This window comes from Thunnus albacares, chromosome 5 (assembly GCF_914725855.1).
Source record: "Thunnus albacares chromosome 5, fThuAlb1.1, whole genome shotgun sequence".
NCBI classification, from domain to species: Eukaryota; Metazoa; Chordata; class Actinopteri; order Scombriformes; family Scombridae; genus Thunnus; species Thunnus albacares.
The window spans coordinates 7,465,166-7,479,130 of NC_058110.1; the positions used below are offsets into that span (position 1 = coordinate 7,465,166).

The 13,965-nt window shown below is 41.3% G+C and overlaps 1 protein-coding gene across 6 annotated transcripts in view; it reads left to right on the forward strand.

Annotated features, from left to right (window-relative positions):
- Positions 1 to 13,965, forward strand: part of LOC122982113 (plexin-A1-like) — a 265,073-nt gene that overhangs the window by 176,089 nt on the left and 75,019 nt on the right. For all 6 annotated transcript variants that reach the window (XM_044351146.1, XM_044351142.1, XM_044351141.1 and 3 more), the window contains one exon: positions 10,229 to 10,325. In XM_044351146.1, the coding sequence (XP_044207081.1) occupies positions 10,229 to 10,325 (97 nt within the window). The remainder of the gene's footprint in view (positions 1 to 10,228; positions 10,326 to 13,965) is intronic.

The window sequence follows — 13,965 nt, forward strand, 5'->3', positions numbered from 1 at the left end:
GGAGCTAAAATGTTCATATACATTCATATGTGTTTATTTAACTTATTCATTAGAGTTGTGCATAGTCGAAGAACAGTCGAAGTCTGTGGCAGCACTCATAGCCTTCTCTCCACCAGCAACTACTTCCTTATAAGTAATAATGAGTGTGTTGAATGAAAGTGAACGAGTTAATACAGAGGACAAATGTATAGAAGATCCTCTATGACTGATAATCGGCACTCTGGTTACCGTCGTATTCAGTATTCTCAGTAGGGAAGTGTGTGTATATGTATCACAGCTGGCTGTGACTGGGACAGTAGAGTGTAATAAATCACAGAGAAAATTAGCCAGCACTAGATGTACACTCCCATTCAATCTTACTGTCTCTTTGTGCATTATTTAGCCCCTCGCCAACTCTGAAACATTGAACCTGCATACTCAAATACACCAGGGACCCAAAGTATGCATGGATGCACACCGGGATGCTCACAGGAAAAAAACACACGCCGACGTGCACACACACACACTCACAGGCACACACACAGATAGGATGCACGCAAGCTGCACAGATACCTACCGATTTGTTCATGGACAAACACACACACATACACACACTTCCTCCCCAGGGGTTTGGAAACCCAACGTGAAGCAGACATATGGAGATTCTCCACATGATCCTCTCCCTAATCATGTGGAGCAGACGGAGACTGTAGCATCAGCAACAACCAGCAACCTGCTTTACATGATTTATTACACTGACACACATAGGCTATCAAACACTGAGTGAGTGTGTGTCTGTGTGTATGAACTTCCCACTGTTAACACCATGCATCTGGCACACTTGTGAGCAGCACAGGAAGTTTTTAGAGGATGACAGGCTGTGTGTGTGTGTCTGTGTGTGTGTTTATGTTCACACACTGGTCTAGACCTGGTACTGGTCTAGACTTGCTCATGCTACACGTAACACATGTACTATATATACAGTACACATGTGCACGTGTTCTTCTGCAACACAGTTTTCTGCAAAGTACGCTTATACTAATTTGCATTTACATTTTGGAGCACATATAACTGGTGCCACGATTACGTTAAAATATTTATATTTCTTCTAATTCAAGGTCAGGGTGGATGATTGGGTGGACAAAGCACAGGACTTTGACAATAGAGAGATTAATGATCTGTCATTATGCCTCTAAAACACTTGATTAACGTGAGGGAAAGACGGTGACTTTAGTTACATATTGAAAACATCAATGCGACCCGTCTCATGCTTCCAGTCAACGTTGAGTTTCTACACATTTAACCAAGATGACGGTCCTTCCCGAACCCTGAACCGAGCACTTTGAGTCGCTTAAGTATAACCATTGAAAACCCTAATCATGCTTTAGTTGTCAGAAGTGGATATTATATGAAAACAAATGCAGTTTTCAGATATGCCCAATATAAACTTTATTTAAAGTACAGTATTTACGTGTACGCACATGTTCTTCTGTAATCTTATTTTGGGGAATCACTAATGAGTAAACAGTAACAGCTAAAAGCGCACACTGGCTGCAGATGTACTGGAGATGAGAGAGAGAGAGAGAGAGGCAGAGAGGATCAGAGGAGAGAAAATAAAAACAGTTTAAGTGTCAAGTAAAGAGTGGAGAATATTTTCATTTTGTTTAATTGCACTCATTCATTTTTGGATGCACAGTCTGTTTTCTTTAATGTAAAAAAAAAAATTATCAAAGCCCCGTTGAATTCATATGAATGGAACTGAGCAGAAATGGGGGACTTGTGTGTGTGTGTGTGTGTGTGTGTGTGTGTGTATGTGTGTGCTTGCAGTGTATTTTTAACACACGCTCAGGTAACCTTCAACATGACTAATTACACGAGGGTGACCTGCACGTGAACGTGCACGCATATGCACACACCTCTTGGTTTTTCTCTCTTCTCCCCCCTGACCAGCCAGCTGCTCTGTTTTGTTAACATCGGCAGTTTTCAGTCCCTCAGACAAGCAAGCACGTACACGCACACACACACACACACACACATAAATCTATTCATACAATCTGTGGAGACATGCAGTCCATGGAGACAATTCATGTAGCGAGAGAATAAACGAGTGTGGGAGCAGATAACGAATGAACCCGAGCCAGGCTGGTGTGTTACTGTAATGAGGCCAGGGACGGCTTTTTGCTCACCTCGTACTTTTTTTTACCGTACCTCCTCCCCTCTTTCTCCTTTTTTCTCCTCTTGTCACCTCCCCTCCCTCTCTCCCTCCCTCCTCCCCTCGTCCCCACTCATTGACCCTTCCCTTCTCTATACCTCTCATCTGCCTTATCTCTTCCTTGTTTAAACTCTCCTCTCCTTCCTTCCCTTACTGTCCTGTTTTTTTCTGTCCCATTTGCTCCTTTCTCCCTATTTGTATCTCTCCAATTCTTTTCCTCTTGCTGTCATCCCTTACCAGCTCTCATTGCCTCTCCTCTTTTTCCTCTTTGCCCTCTGTTGCTGTCCTCGTCTCCCTTCTAATCCTAATTCCACTCCTCTCACTTTCCCCTTATCTGCTCTTTAGCTGTCCTCCTCTCCTCTCCTCTCCTCCTCTCTCCTCCTCTCTCCTCTCCTCTCCTCTCCTCTCCTCTCCTCTTCTCCCCTCTCTTCCCCAGGGGGACCTACACTATGAGTTGGCTCAGGTAGATTAATTACATGCAGTGACATGGAGGAGCTGGCCAGAGGCTTCAGTAATGAGTCTGATTACTCATCTCCAGCAGCTCCGGTCGCTCAGGGGAGGAGAGTCAGGACGGCAGGCCAGCACAGGGGCCTCTCGGTAGGGGTAGAGCTACTCTTACCTGCAGGGTTTTCACCAACACAGAGCTTTTAACAGCTCTCGTGCCACCATTTTCAGATCAAAGCTCCACCAAGAGCCAGTGACACGCTGATAGTCGATAGCTGCAAATTTCAATTCGATAAGTGAAAAAAGCGCCCAGGGGACGCAGAAGTCATCACCAGTTTCTTGACGACAAAGCCATACCTGAGATATTTGCATAGCTGAAATCAATATTTCAAACAAGCTGCAGGCCAGCAGGGCAAAAATCCAAACACCTAATCAGCAGTAGACCAGAGGAATGCCTAGTATGGAAGAAATCCTACATGGAGGCCAAAGAAGTAACCCAGAGTGGTATGGCTGAGAGACAGAAACATAATTAAACGCAGGAAATGTGGAAAACATGAGCACGGATAATAAATCACATAAACAAAAACCGGCGAAAGCTCCTCATTAAGGCAACATAGATGTCTTTACTTTTAAAGAAAGATGATTTTAGGTGAAGCTCTTTTCAGCCAGTGAGTCAATTTTTTTCCTGGAATAATATTTTGAAATGATTTGAGATTCATCAGCTACAATTAATATACAGCGCATTTCATGTCCATATATCGGCAGAGCCACGTTCCTCCCTGTCTGTAGGGGGACATGTAGGGTGGATTGGGAGCTCCCCAAAACTGTTAACACCTGCACATCACTTACAATATTAAGCATCCTAGATAAGTATTTTAATACAAGCTCAAAACAGTCAAAGCTTTCCGCCGTCGTGGTGAGATAAAGTTATCTTGTTTCTTCCAGCACTTAGAGTTTGTAAAGAAAGTAGATTTGTCTTCTTTTAGTAATCTATATTAAACACTCTGTGGTGAATACTTTCACAGTGTAGATCCTAACCTTGTTCATTTTGCTTCTTCACCCAAAAGTTAAAGATATCCTCAAAGCTTTTCATTCCTGTGATCGTCAACGCTCAATATTCAAACACAGATCTTTAAAAATGTTGCCATTTTGTAATGAAAGGTTCAAATACAGGTTCCATAATTAGATGTTCTTTGATGCCGGAGTCATAATCATGAAGTCAGAGTTATCTGCGACTGTCTAATTTTGGAATAAAACTCTGCATTTATGTCTCGCTTAGACTTCTCTCCATCAAAAAAGCCTGAGCATACCTCCATCAAGAAGATGAAAACATTTACAGCGACTTTGACCTCCGGTAAAATATCACTGCATCGTTGAAAAGAACTTTACAGGGACTTTTTATGGATAAGTAGATGCCTTGTCCTTCTAAACTGAACCCTAACTTATGGCGAAATGCGTTCATCTATATCAGGTGGCAGCCATACTTCTAAATCTCATTAGAGAGGAATTTCAAATTTCAGAGGTCAGAGTGGAGTAATAACTTGTGACTGGTGAAGATCAGTGTGATGAATTATTTAAATTTCAGCATAAAGGAAGCATTGGGATGCACAACCGAATGCTGCCCTGATGTGATTTTATATATATATACACACATAATTATTTTTTTGCACAGGAGCAGGAATTGACAAGATCAAGTAACCTCATAATCCTGTCCTCAGATTCCCTTAATCATCCTTCTGCCTCCGTTGCTTGTCCGCTCCTGAATTGTTTTCCTTGTCTCTCTTTTATTTTCAGTATAATACTGGCACAAAACTCATCTTTTACAAAACAGTGTCCCCCAGGAAGCGAGTTAGACAGTGGGTGATGCACAGTGTGACTGGGTGGCAAAGTGTCACAGTGTGGTTTGTGTCGGCGTTTTAAACCATGTGACAGTATGAATAAAGCATGATGTGGCGGGCAGCAGGGTGGGCAGGGACTGACAAGAGAACAAGCTCACCCAGTGTTTTGGTGACGGCAGACAAGTCGAAACCCTTAAAGTTTAATGGGGGCCACGCCGCAGAGAGAGTAGGAGGAGTACGTGGGCCTGTGTGTGTGTGTGTTGGTCCTGTGGTTTCACTGAGGCTGGTAGCCACCGTACACAGGCCTTTAACCAGTGGGACGTTATAGTGATGCTAATAAAGTCAACAGCCTGCCTCATGTGTGATGGATCAGGGTCACGCTGAACTAGTGGGAAGGGAATAAGACCAATCAGCCTTTCTTTTGTGGCGAAAGAGGGTTTTGGTTGAATCCAAAGCTGCTGACCTCCCAGAATCCTGTGGTTTCATTTGTCTGTGTGTCTCTCAGCTTCTTACTGTCTCAACAGAAAACCAGACTTCCCACATTCCTTCTTCTGTCAAATCAAGTCAATTTTATTTGTATAGCCCAATATCACAAGTCACAAATTTGCCTTAGGGGGTTTTATAATCTGTACCGCAATACAACATCCTCCGTCCGTAGACCCTCGATTTGAATAACTTCCTAAAAAACCCTTTAACAGGGAAAAAAAATGGAAGAAACCTCAGGAAGAGCAACAGAGGAGGGATCCCTCTCCCAAGACATGCAATAGATGTTGTGTGTGCAGAATAGAACATAAATTACAGAATTACAGCATTGAACAGGATAACAAAATAATAATGGATTTATAATATATATGAAGAATGTGATGAGGTTGCCAAGAAGCTTCCAGGCGCCACCAGAACAGAACAGAACAGGACCTGAGCCACGCCACCTCCATCAACATGGAGACCTGGGAGGAGGACAGACTACACATGAGAAACTCACATCACACTATTCACATACATGGGAGAAGAGACAAGAAAGGGGAAGGATAAACCAGATCAAAAACTTCAGGAAATGGCACCGACAGCCAGGGAAGCAGAGCGGTTCCAGGATGGGTGCTGGTCTAGCAAAGAGATGCCTGAGAGACAAGACAGGACAGGAGGAGAAAATAGGGAGAGAGAGAGGGAGAGACAGCTTGGACACACATGTGCTTGTGGAACAAACAAACAGAAGGTTAGAGAGATGCAGTGGTTATCAGAACGGTTGCAATAATCAATGATCTCGTCAGCAGGGCAGCGCTTAGTAAATTAATTTAGACAGAAATGTACTCGCTGTGCAGTAGAAGGTCAGGAAGTACTCAGTTAAAGACAACTAATTAAAGGTTAAGGCATTGAAGATGAGTTTTAAATTCAGATTTAAAGGACTCAACAGACTTTGATTGTCTGACGTCAGCAGGGAGGTTATTCCATTAGAACGGGGCGCTATAGGAAAAGGCCCTGCCTCCTGCTGACTTCTTTTTAACTTTTCGGTGCACACAGGAGCCCTGTGGAGAGCTCAAAATGGAATATGGTGTTTAAGGAGGTCAGACAGGTATGATTAAGCGTGCCCATTTAGGATTTTATAAAGTCAGCAGAAGCACCTTAATGTCTGATCTAATATGGATAGGAAGCCAATGAAGGGAGGCTAGAAATGGGTGTAATATGGTTAGATTTTCTTGTTTAAGATAAGATTCTAGCTCTCACTTTGTGAAATCACACAGTTGTCGAGAGTTACTGTCACATGATCAAACTGGTGTCTGTGTCTAGCAGGGCCAATGACCAGCATCTCAGTTTTATCCGAATTTAGAAGCAGGAAATTTAGTGAAATCCAAATTTCACAGCAGCTAAGCAGCTAATTTAGTAATTTGAGTATAATTATCAGCCCGTAAAGGCAAATACAGCTGAATATCATCCTGGTCACAATGGAAATTTATTCCATGACTATGTATAATTTGACCAAGAGGGGAAATATAAAGAGAGAAAAGCAGAGGGCCAAGAACTGAGCCCTGAGGTACTCCATATTTAACATCAGAGAATTTAGGTGTAATATTATTATAGCAGACAACACTATGTTCTTTCAGATAAGTAGGACTTAAGCCAAGAGGGGGCTAGGCCAGAGATGCCAAAATTACAATTTATTCTGTCTAATAGTAGACAGTGATCAATAGTGTCAAAGGCTGCACTGAGATCCTGTGAGGCACAGAGGTGGAATCTTAATCCATAGCAAGTAGATCATTTACCTCTCTGGTTGTGGCTGCTTCTCCTTTTTTTCTATCTCTTCTTGTTCATATTCTTCTTTTTCTTTTATTTCTTCCTTTATTTTGTCTAATTTTCTCTCTAGGCTGAACCTTTACTGGACTGAAATAACACAGTTTACATAGATATCAGTAGCTTACAGAACCGGCCCTGACCAATTTGGTGCCCTAGGCAAGATTTTAGCTGTTGCCCCCTTGCATCAGAGCCAATTTTACCACCAATCATTGTGTTCATACACTCACACAGAAACTGCATAGATTTATGTCTTTGAGATTCTCTTTATTTTAGAAACAAAAAACCCCCACACTATAAAAACATTATAAATAAGGTATTGCACAAAATATGATATTAAAGAAGCCAGTGCAGACATAAAAAGATTTATAAAGATGATAAATTAGAGTATCGCACAAAAATTCTGTATTACAGAAACCTCAGTGCAATATGCATAATCAAGCATTGTTCTACAGCTTTGCCTTTCTTGTCATCTATGACATCACCACATGATTTATACTAATTATGTAAAGTTGACTGAGATGTTCTTGTACCATAGTATATCTCAGGTAGGTTTTAATGAGTTTGAGCTTAGAGAAACTCCTTTCAGCAGCAGCCACTGTAACAGGAAGAGTGGCAGAGATTCTCAGAGCAACCCACATATCGGGGTAACTTTCTGTCAGCTTCTTTTCATGCAGGAAGGTCAAGAGTTCCATGCCTGTCATATTTTTTGATGGCAAATGTGGAAAATTTTGTTCCCTGCCATCGATACCTGGCTGTCTGTCATGGGTTAGAGCAGTGCTCAGGGTTTGACAGTGCTCTAACAACTCTTCTTTTGACATGTTGGGGAAGTTGAGGAGCACTCCAAATTTGTCATTCACCTCTCTCAGGTTATGAAATCTCTCATCAAGCGAAGAGAGGGCTGTATCCACTACAACATCAAAAAATATGGTTTTCCATTTTTCAAAGTGCATCACCAAAAGGCTCATCTGGAGCCTCATAACCGAAGTGCCTTTTTGTGGTTCCATGTTCATCTCCGAGCACATCTCCTTTGCGGTTGTCTGTGAATCAGAAAACCCAGTGTTTCTGTGGCAGGTGAGAGAATCTCTGGTTTTCTTCAGCAAGTCGACAGCCACATCTAGCTGCATGGAGGCTGACTCTAAGCTAAAGACTGGGCTTCAACTTTCACCACAGGGTCTGCAATAGTTTCTGTCTCTTCCAGGAGAGCCTCTCTGACTTGCCCAGCCGGGTACCTTACTGTCTAATCTCTATAAACAAATATCTGCATATGAATGCAGAATCTGTAGGCAACAGGATAAGATTTGCTACTGAAAGCATTCTGATTTCAGATAGTTCAGATAGTTCAGACTAGTTCAGATAACTGGCCCATCCCTTACAATCAGGTAAGTCTAACTAAGGGGGCGCAACCCAGAAAACAGGGCCTATTTAATAGGCTATTTAGTTATGTTGTTGTGGACTTTTTTTAATATTTCGAAATGCTAGTATTAAAATAGTATGAGTAAAAAATAGTAAAAGTTAAAAATTTAGATTTTTTTTCTTCCCCTAGCATTCACCTATTCTGCCTATGCCACAGGTATATATATGGTAGCTTATACTATGCTGGTATACAGATTTTTTAAAAGTTGCACCACCTTTTAGTACATTTGTATCTGTGTTTCAGACTTGCAAACCGGCCCATAAATTACAGCCTTTTGGTGCAGTAAAGTACTGTTGGCATGCTGCACTACAGGATCAGCTTGGATGACTGACTGTGTCAAAATGTCTCTGCTGCTATGAATTATCATTTGTAATAAAATGTCTCTACCAGTGTGCTGAAAAGCAACCACACCAAAGCTTACAATCAACTACAACTAATTTGCAGTAGTAAATATGTTTTTTACTTTTTAGGAAAAGTAATTGTGACTGGATTTGTAGCAAAATGTTCACTGCCAACAATTATCTTTTTTTCTGCTCCAATATCCTGGCAACTAAATCATGGTTACCATTTTTATGGTTATGTTCAGGCAACTCAAAGCACTTGGTTATGATTAGGGAAAGATGATGTGGTCTTGGTTAAATGTTTTAAAAGTCGGTGCTGACTTGAAGCATGAGACTTTTAACCCAAACCATAATCTTTTTCTAACAAGTGATTTAGTTGCCTAGACAAAGCCATCACAGCGTTCAACATTTGGTCACACTTCATGCAACCTATGTTTACAATTTGCTGAAAAGTGACCTCTTGTGGCCATGCGAGTAATGACAGTTGTCTCTGAGAAGCAAAGGGAGAAGTCGCGTGGTGTTGTTATAAGGCTGAACAACCTTCTCAAGAGGAGGTCGGGGTGGATGGATGGGCATGCAAAGCATCAGATGGTGGAGACACTGGAGACCTCCTGCTTAAAGTCAGTGATGGTCTCCTTTAACCATGACCTCACTCTTTCCTTAACCTGCCACCTCTCCTTTGCCTGAACATAACCAGTATAGAGTTGGCAGATCTGAAAGTGGTCATATGAATCAATGTTGGAACATCATATGCATTTTGGAGGCCTATGTGTTGTACAAGAATGTCACACGTCCTGGATCAGATCAAGAAAGTTGAGAGTGAACGTAAAAAGCAGTTGAATGTATTTTGTAGAGGATCAGGTTGCTAACTCGTTCACCTATGGGTGGAAAACAACTACTGCTCAACATCAAAATGCGAACGTATCTACACACAGGACAACATTATAAAGCATCTGTATCCAATTCACTGTAGTGATATGTTGAGTATATACATCTTGGTGGATGAGGGCAGAGTGGAGGAAAGTTTTGACTGTATCATAAGTGGTGTGTCTGTCTGTGTGCTACAGGCCCCATTGCCCGTATGGGATGGTCAAGCCCCGTCTACCAAATCCAGTGTGTCAGGGAGCAAATTGGAAATGCCAATTTCACTTTACACTGCTCCGTATCTTTTCTCCCCCCTTCCCCTCATCCCACCACTTAGCTCATGTGTAAATGAATAAGGTCCTCTCACACGTCTACCGGAGTCCGATTTCTGTCTGCCTATACTTCCCCATCCACCTCTTCTCTTGTCTTCTCTTCTCTTCTCCTCTCCTCTCCTCTCCATCTCCACTTCCTCTTTGCCTCCCTTTAAGCCTCTTCTCACTTCCCACATTTTCCTCTCATCACCCGTCCTGTCCTTTCTCCCTCCATCCTACGTCCTCATCTCCTCCTCTCTTTTCTCATTCCCGTCTCCACTCCTCCTTGCCCATTCAACTGTAACCCATTTGTTATTTCTCTATGTATGTGTATTTATGAAATATGTCTGTTTTGGTGAATATGGATTTATGCATGCATGCATGCCCGCGCTGTATCACTGTCTGCAATGAACAAGCTGGGGTGAATCACTATGCAAATGAAACGATAGCTCATACAATTCCCAATTTGCATTGAATCCATTATAAATCAAGAATTTCTGACACACTCGCCGTCTCTCTGTTTCTGTGTGTCTCAGTATGACTACGAGGGCAGTGACATCAGTGACCTACCAGTCGACCTCTCTGTGGTGTGGAATGGAAACTTTGTCATCGACAACCCATTCAACATTCAAGGTAGAACACTTTCTTCTGTGTAATCTCTCCTCTGTATTCTCATCTCTCATTTTGGGAAACTTGTACGCAGGCATTGCTGCTTGGCAGAAATTTGAATTGGTCTAGCTTATTTATCTGTCTGTAATGATTTTCTGTGAAGCAACAATGCCGTGTGCAGTTTTTCCCCTTCATAAGAAATCTGTAATTTCATTTCTGACAGCCATCAAGGAGAGAGGTGAAAGTCTACTATCCGTTTGGAAAAACACTATTCTTGTCTCAGGGATAAAAGAGGGGCAGAGGGAGTGATTGATGGATGGCGATGATAACAAACAAACATCCAACACAGGAATTAATAGGGATGGATGTAAGAGAGGTAGATAAACAAATGGAGAAACCGATAGGCAGAAGAAAAGATGAAGGGAGAGAACGATGGGTGCATGACAGGTTGATAAATGCACCATGTAATGGCGGGGGGTAGATGAGAATAAAGGGATTGATAAAGAAAAACAGAAAGCGACATGGAGGGATGGCATTTATTATTTTTAATCGCTATTTGTGCATGAAGTGGAAAACAATTACCAATTCTAAATTCTTTATCAAGTGTAACATATTGGGTGGTGGAGGCTAATGATTTTAGACGTCCCATTACACAAGATAATATACAGTAACTTTCTCTCAAGTGTGTCATACAGTCTTTTGCTTGGAAGTTGCACGTCTAGAGTCATATCAACAAACCCCTCCCACCTGCCCTATTCATTTTCTATATGCATGTATGTCTTTATATGACACACATGCATGTTTTAATCTCACATCCTTTGTGTGGTATCTGACCTCATTTTGATAAAAGTCAGACATGCAGTTCGTTTTGCAGATTGCTCAGAAATTAGTTGCTTATCTGTCATGACCTAATTCTTCTGCCTTGTATTATTTTATTTAAAATGTTCTCCTTTAAGGTTTTCTGTATGTCTGTGCTGAAAGATCCTCTCCAGGGATTTAACATCCTGAGTTTGACATGTGCTGAGAAGTCTTGTACAGCCATAAATCACATTTCTGTGCAATCAAGTAGATGGATTCTCCGCTGCGATTTTCAACTATAAATCTGATGATTTTTCCTTATCAGAACTGAGCTTATACTGAGCTTACTGAACTTATAAATGCAGTGTTCCATCACATCAAGAGGTGTTATATAATGCTGTAATGTTAGTACAATGTATCGCTGTTAATAATATTGGTAGTAATAAAAGGAAAAAATTCATCTTTTAGATGCATACTGAGGGAAACATTGAACGCAATATGTTCAATATGTTGTTGAGTAATTCAGTTTCATTTATGTTAGTTTACTTAAATTCTGCAATTCAGTTGCACCTTTTCTTTTAAAAGACCATGTAAGGATTTCATGAGGTTTCATTTACTAAGGGTGCTCTCACATCTGTTTGGTGCACTTCAGTCAAACTTTACTGTGAACACAAAACCTACCACAACTAATAGGCAACAATGTATAATGTATAACGCTAGTGGTGTGGCTCTATGGATGGCGGTGTTGTTTGGTCCACTACTTTGGCCCAAACTAAAATATTTCAAACAATGGATGGATTTGTTCAGACATGAATGGTCCCTAGAGGATGTATCTTACTGACTTTTTAACTAGCACCAACATCTGGTCAAATGTTTAATTCATCAAATACTTTGGCTTAGGACCAAACTAACTGCTCATCCCCAGTTGTACTCTGTGTTTAGTTCTAACTAACAAATGTTAGCATGCTAATGTGCTAAACTAAGATGTGAAACATGATAAAGGTTACACAGTACCTGCTAAACATCAGCGACATCATTGTGAGCATGTACTCAGGCACGGCTAGACAACACAGAATACAACTTGCGACAGGATTAGTAAGTCTTATCTTTCTTTGGTCAGAACCAAGTGAACCAGACTGTGTCAAGCGACAGTTTAGTTTGACAAAGAACCTGCACCCAATTTAATTATTGGTTGTAGATCAACCAAGAATCAGCTTAGAGAAAACAGCTAGTATGATTTGCGGATAATGGTTAAAAATACAATGAATCTTTCCTGCCTGTTATGATTATTAAAAGGAGTCATTTAATGTAAGGATGAACCATGTAGTCAAAGACTTCTATGAATTTCACTTGTTGGGATCTGAAATTTAACATTTGGTTGAAAGTAAACACTGTGACTGGAAATGTGACTGAATCACAGCAAAGAAAAACAAAGCTCATACCAAGAAACCAATGCAATTCCTGCTTTTGTTGTAGCACCCAACTGTACCTCCAAATCCCTAAATTTCCTTACAGCTCACCGTTGGTGTTTTGACACTGAACAGTTGGCAGTTGAGCTAAAAACAGTGAGCAGCAAGGTATTTCGGGGGGTTTTGGTACACTGTCGCAAACTATAAACGGAGTGTACATTTTTTTTTACACTTCCAAGATCCAAAATCCATGTAAAACACAGAGGTATTTTTTGCCGTTCAGAAGCTTGTTCTAAGTTATCTGATAACTTCGAATAAAACAGACATTTTTGACATCGGTCCATGTTACAGATATGAGTTTTTCCAGTAAAGTTACCCAGAAAACTCTTGAAACAAGCCACAGTGTTACAGTGAGTACTTTGCATGTGACAACAATGTGAAATCCAATGATCTTAGAGGCTGTGTGTGTGTGTGTGTGTGTGTGTGTGTGTGTGAACTTGACAAGTATGTTCCTGTTCGTATGACTGTGAGTAAGTAGTACTTGCTACTTGACTTGGCAGAGAATTTATGCAGTATCCAAGGCCGGTTCCTCCTAACAGGCAGGACAGACTTCTGAAACAGCTGACAAGTTTCTGAATGAATAATTAGTATGAATCAACAACCCTGTTAAACCCCCCACAGATATATCATAGTTACTTTGTGCTCAAGCCTCACAGAATACCCATTATGATTCATATAAGCCCAGTGGTGTTAAAGGTCTAAACTCTTTCAAAACATGCATTATAAAACTGTCCTCACTCATACAAATCTCATAAAGACCTTCTCCTTTTTCTCCTCCTTTTTGCGCTCCATCCTTTATTAATCCCTCCCTGCTCCATCCCCTGTCTTTCTCTTTCTGAATCGGAGCTGTATTATCCGTCTGAGGCAGAGCCGCTCGGCGCTGGCCCAGCTTTGCCCCGGTGTAAAGTGGAGATGTTAATGTTAATTAAATCATTCATTTGGTTCAGATTAATTAGCGTTGCGCTACTTTTAAGCTGATCCGTGGCTAATCAGATTAGGGCGAGCGAGGGCCGAGGCGGGCAGATGGATACGAAAGAAGCTCTCTTTGAAGTCCAGCCCGCCGTCTGTCTGCAGAGGAGGAGGAGGAAGGAGGAGATTCTTCCATGCTCTGTTGCTCAGTTTTGGGTTGTTTTTTTTTTCTCCTCTCTGTTTTTCCAGTTCAGTTCATTTCAAATCTGTTTAACCAGTGTGACAGTAAACAAACCTGTTCGCAGATTTTGGCAGGGTAGTATAAACTGAGATAATTATTATAGAGATTAACAAATGGTAACAAAACATTTACTGGTACTTGTTGCTCTCTTATTTGCCTGTGACTTTCTTTCCTCTGTTTGTCTTTGCTTGTCTCTACTTTTTTTTCTCCCCCCCTCTCTCATCCTCTCTGTCACTCTCCCTGCTCT